At 43.1% G+C, this 8,202-nt stretch overlaps 1 protein-coding gene across 3 annotated transcripts in view; it reads right to left on the bottom strand.

Moving 5' to 3' along the window:
- Positions 1-681: 681 nt before the first annotated feature.
- The window catches only part of raraa (retinoic acid receptor, alpha a), an 81,272-nt gene continuing 73,751 nt past the window's right edge, over positions 682-8,202 (bottom strand). For 2 of the 3 annotated variants that reach the window (XM_039787370.1, XM_039787368.1), the window contains exons 4-8: positions 4,409-4,572; positions 4,103-4,279; positions 3,777-3,981; positions 3,376-3,534; positions 682-3,149 (exon numbers count right to left, since the gene is read on the bottom strand). In XM_039787370.1, coding sequence (XP_039643304.1) covers positions 2,953-3,149; positions 3,376-3,534; positions 3,777-3,981; positions 4,103-4,279; positions 4,409-4,572 — 902 coding nt within the window. In that variant the 3' untranslated portion in view covers positions 682-2,952. The remainder of the gene's footprint in view (positions 3,150-3,375; positions 3,535-3,776; positions 3,982-4,102; positions 4,280-4,408; positions 4,573-8,202) is intronic. The other variant, XM_039787369.1, reaches the window with a different exon arrangement.

Genomic DNA, 8,202 nt, shown 5'->3' with positions numbered 1-8,202 from the left:
ACTATAATCCAGTCCAAACCTGGTTTGGTTTTTGGTAGAGCTTCCAATTTCATTTCTTTCACATTCTGTTCTATGCTTGTTAAAGTCTGTGTACATTTAGCTCAAATGGCAATTACAGGATAATGGCAATTGCTAAAACATAGTCATAAAGTCAACAAAATCACATTATGTCTTTTATACAGCAATATATCCAAAGTGGAACATTAGCCACCACAAACTACTTGTTGAACTGGACTAAGTAAGGCTATATCTGCAAAAGTGTATTGATTTGAGCATGAGTGTGTAATGAAACTTTTTAGAGGAAGTAGTGTTATTTCTCATTCAAAAGTTTCACTTAAACCTAACCTTAATTGTAATTTTGATTATGGTTATTGTGGATTGAAAATTCTCTGTCTGGTATTTATCCAGTGGGTGAAAGCAAATGTGCAACAATGAATTTAAATATTAAGAGTGGCCTGTTAACCCTTGTTAGCCGTCTCTTCAATGCGTTGCTATTGCTACACACGAAAAATGGGGGCTCCAAGGCTTTCAAAGAGTATCAACAAAGACAGTGACAGCCTTCTGATTTTCTTCTTCTTTCTATGTGTATGATGCATGAAAACCTACAGAGGACACCCAGCTGTAGCAGAGAATGAAAAGAATGACACACGTGAACAACACAAACACATTTAATATTAAATGTTGGTTTTATTTTTTTAATCTTTTTTTATGTTTTGTTTTTTCCAAAGTCACTTGATAATCTTGACAAAATTGCAACATATTCCATATTTCTCAAACTGACGGTGTGTCTGTTGCTATTCCAGATTAGCTGTGGAGGGAAAAGTTGTGCGCTGTTCCGGACAGGTGAAGTCCTAAATGATGAAAGCAGCTTTGACCGTACAAATAAAAAGAACACATGAACGACTCGGAGAGACTCCACACTGGCATCCTATGTCGGAACGTTGCGGGGTCAGGTTAAGTGTCTCTCTGCACAAGTCCTGGTCTGCCAGGCCGAACAAAAATGAGTGACTGAAGAAAGATTCAGGGGCTCAGTAGCAGAAGTGGGTGTATGTGTGCATCTGTGATAGGAGGGTTAGGGGGTGCAGAACAGAACATAGAACAGCCCAAGCACACAAAATGATTCCTTCCTGAGACATTGGCGTGTGTACATACAGTAACGATGGTCTAGATGAAATGTGTGTGTGTTAACGGTGAAGGCGTTTTGGCGTAAAGTGAGTCACAGGGTGTGAGGTTGCTCTGGGTCCGGCAAAAAGTCACATAATCATTTCTACCACAGGTTGTCAGGGGGAGATTTTGTGAGGACATAGTTGACAGACATCACATTTGAGACCTTCACTTGCCTGACAACTGACACAGCAGAGGTATCACTACAATCTAGTCTTTTCCCATCCACTACAGATTAGTGATCCATTCAGAGACTACTGAGAATCACTTGTGTTTTACTACAGTGTGTATGTACACCATTCTTCACATTTTAACTCTCTTTGAAGCTGAGCTGCTGTGGCTCACTTGAACCTGGCAGGCTACAAGTGGCATCTGGCTTACCATTTTCAGAAACACCATCTCTTTCTGCTACATGGCCAAAAAAAGCTATGCTGGGGGGGGGGGAGGGGGAGGTTGAACTTGTCTGTGAAAACCACATTCTGAACAGCCAGTGATTGGTTAAGGGTCTGTCCAGTATTTAGTAGGACACAAAACATGAAAGAACTTCCTTCAGTAAAATGTGCTCAAAATGTCTTTTCTTGCATCACAAACCTATAAACAAAACACATAAAAGGTATTCTTAAAAAAAAAAAAAATCAGGTGAAGCCTAAAACTCTTCATAGTTTTAAAAGAAATGAATACAGCTTATATACACAAACTTAAAGGCTACTTAAAATACACCTTAATAATGAATCTTCATTAATTTGTTTCTTGAAAGGACCTGTGACCATATCATACAACCAAGCTCATACAATAATTTTTTTCCATTCTTTTGGAAAAAAAAAAAAAAAGAAAGAAAAAAGGAAACAAATCCAACCTGGAATAGTAGGTGATATTCATTGCGAATTGTTTTCTGTGCACATTTGTGTGTGTATGTGTGTGTGCATGTGTTGTTGTGTGTTTGCATGTGTAGACTGGAGATAAATTTCAACATTCTGCCTTTTGTTAATTAGAATAATGTACAAATGTGATCAAACTGAAAGGTCTCTCTCAATACTCTCGATGGGTATGAAAAGATTCAAACAGTGAGGGAGTACAACAATTTCTAATCTCAGAAAACATGTCCTCGTTTCAACCTGCCATTCTGTTCTGGACATGTCAATTACAATAGTTCTTACTTTTTCTATATATATTTATATATCTTTTGTACGAAATCTGTTTTTTTGAAGTTGGAAAAAGAGAAAAGACCCAGAGTCTTTGAGGAGGGGGGGGAGGAGGGGGGTCTTTTGACAAGTCCCAAACTTGCAGTCTGCCTCAGAGTACAACAAAAAAAGTGTCTGGTGTTTGTCAAGTCAGTCTTTATGCATTGTCCTTGATCATACATTTGTCCCACGGTGCCCCACGCACTCTCGGTTCCATTCGAAACTGGTCGCCACTGCATCCAGATTGGTTTCCATTAGTCTTTTGGAGAAAGATGGAGAGGGGAGGAGCAGCAGTGGAGGGGAGAGTGGAGGGAGACGGAGGAGGAGTCATCAGCAGTGTTTACGGTGTGTTCTCTCAGAGGCATCCTGTTGCCCCGGCCTGCCCCGGCCTTACCTCCCCTCACATCAGGACGCTGCTCCAGAGTGAGGGAAAGCAGATCAGGAGCTGGGGATTTGTGTCGTAGGAGAGAAGGAGGTTGGCTCTGCCAGTCTCCTGTGTTCAGCATTCAGGGTCAAGGCCCCCCCCCACCTTCGCCCCTCCTCTTTAGAGCGTTGTGGGAGGAGACAGAGAGCATCGTGTGAATAATAAAAAGGTGGGCCGTTGCTACTACGGCGATTGTGTGGCTGGACTGCTTTGGGCAGAGCTAGGGGACAGACTGGGGCTGCAGCTGCCTGGGGGGGCACCACTGGGCCGGCCGCCTGCGGCTCCGCTTTCCAGACCTTCTGAGTTCTCCAGCATCTCCTGGATGAGAGGGGGCATGGAGCCGGGGATCTCCATCTTCAGGGTGATGACACGCTCAGCTCCTGCAGGAAGGGTTGGAGAGAGAGAGAGACGGCAAATGTAAGCTACAAAAGGTCTCACAAAATACATTTTAGACATTCGTTCGTTCGTCAACACAATTTTAATATGATATAAAATTGAGAAAAATAAGCAACACTAATATAGGCAAAAAAACGGAATAATCATTTAATCAACTAATCTTTTTTTTTAGCTTTATTCACATATAAACACTTGTGACAAGTGACGGACCTTTAGCACTGATGCTTCTCAGATCAGTGATCTTCATCAGCATCTTGGGGAACATGTGTGGTTTGTGGGGCCTCCTCCTCCTTACGTAAATCTTCAACGCCTCCAGGAGGGGCTCCTGCAGGACGTCCACCTTCTCTGCCTGTTCCAAATCCTGACGATCTGTAGAGAAACACACAAAGTACAGAAACAATGTGTCACTAATCTCCTCTGGTCATAGTCACAGTTAGCCACTAGGTGGTGCTCAAAGAAAGAGCACCGCTTAGCCGCCCTGCTGCTATTTCATCCAGAGACAATGGTGACACTCAGTCCAGGCCATAGCTTTATTACATTGGTAAGACCATGTAACCGACTGTCAACTGGCAAAGAGAATGTTGAGTAAGTTGTGGGGAGACTTGTCATACCTCCACACAGCAAACAGATGGCGCTGAGCAGCCCTGTCTCTGCATCATCCATCTCTAGAGGAAGGAGCTGGTTGGCAAAGGCGAAAACCAGGTCGGTAAGTGGGCCGAAGCCGGCATTGTGCATCTGGGTTCGGTTTAGCGTGAGTCCATCTGAGAAAGTCATGGTGTCTTGCTCTGGAGTGTAGCGTGTACATATCCGGAGTATCTGGGGACAGCAGAGTCAGAATGGGACAATAGGTTAGACATTTGAACCACTCCTCTACTTCTTTTGAAAAAAATCTGGGTAATGCTTGGTGAAATTAAAAATGCTGGGTCGTTGTTCTTACCAGGATGTCCAGACAGGCAGCTTTGAGCAGAGTGATCTGGTCGGCGATGGTAAGCGTTGTGAAGCCGGGCAGCTGTTTAGCAAACTCCACTGTCTTTATGATGCACTTGGTGGAGAGTTCACTGAACTTGTCCCACAGGTCTACATCCAAGGATACACGTCGTTCTGAGCTGTTACTCTGGACGGAGGGGAAGAGGTGAGGAAAATGTTTAGATATTTCCAGATTCATTTCATTACAAGTGCAGCTGACAATAAACTAACAAAGGTGAACACAGGGAGTCCAGATTGCCAGTGTCATGGTACTGACCGTAGTGTATTTGCCCAGCTGGCAGAGAGAGGGGAACGTTTCCTGGTGTGCCTTGCGAACCCTGTCGATCATTCGCTCTGTGTCGGGACTCAGCACGTAGCTCTCTGTGCACTCCTGCTTCTTGCTGTCATCCTTTTTCTTCTTGTTCCGGTCGTTCCTCACTGCTACAGGGAGGAAGGGAGAGGGCCAGAGAGTAGGATTACTATGTGTGAGAGGGACATTTGGCTTAAGTGACAAACTTTAGCTCTTGACAAGCTTAATTTCTAAGCTTTCATCGATTTAAATGGAGAGGTTTATATCAGATAATTGTTAAAAACTAAAAACTAAACCTATGTGGCCTTCATCATCCAATTAAATTTGAAAGTACTGCTTAAAAAGGTACTGCAACAAGCCAACAACCGCAGAGCCTGTATGTCCCACATACTAACTACCAAAAAGCAAACTGAGATCAAAGGCAAAGTCATCAGCAAGAAAGGATGCTCCGTCTGCAGCAACAGCAATCGCAGCACTACTTCTCTTATCCTATGCTGTAAGATAAATGTTGTGAGACGGCTCCATCGGAGAAGGGCTATGGTAATGGAGGGAGGGGGCAAAAAAAACTTGAAATAACCCAATGTGTTTTCCCTCTGGGCGATCTGGTTAAGAATAGTGTGCTCACCCCAAATGACAAAAAACACTAGGCAGGGTGTTTAGCATTGGAATCCCATTACTGGCTCCATCCATTTCGCCCAGCCCATCCAGACTGGGGTGCAGTTTAGCTATGACTGGGTTGTGTATGTATGCGTGTGTGTGTGTGTGTGTGTGTGTGTGTTGAGGGTGGGGGTGGGATGGGTGAGACGGGGTGCAAGTTGATAAATAGTGGTGGGGGATGGATCTATCCATAAGGCTGACAAATTGCCACAGCTTTCATTAGGGGTCCCGGCTAATCTAATAACATAATATGACAAATATCCTGCCTCTAATGGTTTTTAAAAGGGCTCGGCTGCTGAGCCCATACCGGATAAAAACCTTCCAGCTTTCTCTATAACTCTCACGACTCTCTCTCTCTCTCGGTTATACAAAACACGCTCTCTTTCCTCCTCTCATTTCATTCTCACCAATGCACACTATCTCCCCTCTACAAAATTTAATTTTGTGTGCATTAAATCATCCCACTATCCTGAACTCATCTCTATCAGTTCTTGAATCTCCACCTCCCCTCGAGGTACCTGCATTTCCCCTAGTTGCTGACCTAAGATCAGCTTTTTCTTGTCTTAATCTTAACCTTGACCATTGAGGGTGAGAGCGCTCAGGCTGATGGGAGATCAGTGTCTGTGACAGAGGGGCATGGCCCGCAGCCAGGGAGGGGATGCACTGCTTGGAGCTGCCGCTCATCCATCAGCCCACAGACAGGCCTCCCTGCCTGGGAGAACATGAAGGGAAGGAGGAAGGAGGGGGCTGGAAGTCTGATGCTGTACTATGTTATTGCTAAACACTGCTCGCCACAACAAGAAATGAAGAAGACCCTGCTGTGCAGATAGGGCGCAGTAATGCTGTATTTGCCAGCGTTTTATTGGTACTCATGTGGTCGGTTAGCATAGTCACCAAAACACGTGGATATGCAGCAATAAAGTCTGACATAAATCCCCATATCATACAGTACGCTATGATGGGATCATTGTATGAACGATGTCAGTAAAAACAAAGCAAAAAAAATAAATCAATCACACTTCCATTTACCTAATGAGCTAATTATGTCTTATTTCCTTCACTTGGTTAGTGAAGGAAACCCCTCTTAAGCAACCCTCAGCTTTTGAGGCCAGTAGTATAAAACTGTAGTAAGCTGCTGAACATATTTGGGCCAGCCCCGCTTATGGCGCTGACTGGGAATCTGTGCCCTATCTGCCATGCGAGGAGGGGTGGAGGGCTGCAACGCAGTCAAAGTCCAATTCATTCACAAATAAAAGTGGGGCATCCTTTGCGCCCAGACATTATCCGCGCTGACAAATTGGCAGCACAATCATAAGCCGCACAACACAATTTAATGAAGTCATTAAAAAACTATTAAGAACGACTGACGATCTGTCATGGCGAATTGCCACATGCAATAACTTGGGGGTGGGAGGACTGTAGCGGGGGAGCAAAAATGAAAGAAATACTGTCTTGCTTTTTTATTGTGTATGCGCGTGTGTGTGTGTGTGTGCGCATGTGTGGACACAAGTGTGCATTTAATGTTTGTGTGCGTGCTAACTTCCAGCGATGCATCTTTCAAAATGCATTATGAGAATATGAATGCTAATGGGGGAACTTGCATCCTGGATTGTTTGCAGTTACGTGTTTACTGCATAAACATGATTTTTTATTTGGGGAGGAAAGGTGAAAAAGGAAAAAAAAAAAAAAAAAAAAAAAAAAAAAAAAAAAAAAAAAAAAAAAAAAAAAAAAACAAAAAATTTTTTTTCATAATGAATTTCAGTTGCAGTGTGCAGTTAATGGACAATTTCTGTAGTGCCTTGGTGTATGTTTGTGTGTGTGTGTGTGTGTGTGTGTGTGTGTGTGTGTGTGTGTGTGTGTGTGTGTGTGTGTGTGTGTGTCTGTATACAAGACAGAGAGAGGTGGGCAGACAGGGATAATTCGTGTGAGGAAAATTAAAGCGCTGGCAGCTCGTCCATCACACAGATTAAATTCAATGGAAAGATAAAAATGTCAATGTTCCCCCTGCTCCTGCTGCTCGCAGCGCAGAGCCACCGTCGACAGTGATGAAACTTTCTCCCTCTCCCTGTCCTCCAGCCTCTCTCATCCCTCCTCCCTCCCTCCCTCCCTTCTGCTCTCTCAACTCTAGATTTTCATTCTCACTCACACTGAGTTCAATACTCTTTCCTCTCACAGCCTTCATCTTTCTCTGCTATCCTGCCTTTCTGGCTGATGTTATCCTCCCCTTGCGCTGTTCTCCATCACTCTTTGCTTCATCTTATTTTACTTTTATTACTTTTTTCTATCGCTGAATAACACCTTCCTCAAGGAACGTGGGCGATAGCTTTATGGTGTGTGTGTGTGTGTGTGGGGGGGGGGATGATAAAGGCAGGGAAGTACAGAGGTATGGGGGCTGGTCTGAACGCACCAACATAAATTCCATTTGGACTGTGCAACTGAACAATATGATCAGTTATTAAAAAGCAGTGGGAATTAAGTTACGTCAGCTATATATATATATATATATATATATATATATATATATATATATATATATATATATATATATATATATATAAAATGTCATATTTTAAGCAAATCTTAGCTAAAGTAACTTCTCCAGAATCCAGTCATTCCCAACCTTTTAGGCTTGTAACCCTTTAAACAAAGCATTGAATATTAGCTGTTAGCATTTCAAGCAAAGTTTTACCATCTCAGATAGTATTAAAATATAAAAATATATATTCGTAGAGGCCTGAAGAGTATGTTGTATTTAAAAAAAAAAAAAAAAAGAGGGAAAAAATAAGACCCCATCTTGTGAACCACTGTACTAGGCTAAGGGCAATGTTTGTATGATAACATTTTTCATGTTTTAGCCATCTAAATATGATTATGAACTTTATTTTCTTTTGTGATTTATTGTATGTTAACCTTCATTTTGACCACAAGTCTTGGTCTTCTTTAACCACACACTGACAGGTTGATGATAATGTGGCACCAGGCTTACAGGCGTTTCCCTTGTAACCGTCCACTTGCTCCTAACAACCCCCTCCTCCCTCCTTCTGATGCCGTCTTGCCTGGCATTGCCACCTGGCAGCAGGCCTGGCACGGTCGTCTGGAGCTGT

This window comes from Perca fluviatilis, chromosome 21, assembly GCF_010015445.1.
Source record: "Perca fluviatilis chromosome 21, GENO_Pfluv_1.0, whole genome shotgun sequence".
In the NCBI taxonomy this organism is placed as follows: Eukaryota; Metazoa; Chordata; class Actinopteri; order Perciformes; family Percidae; genus Perca; species Perca fluviatilis.
Note: the sequence above shows the minus strand (reverse complement) of the source record. Positions and strands in the feature narration are given on the sequence as shown.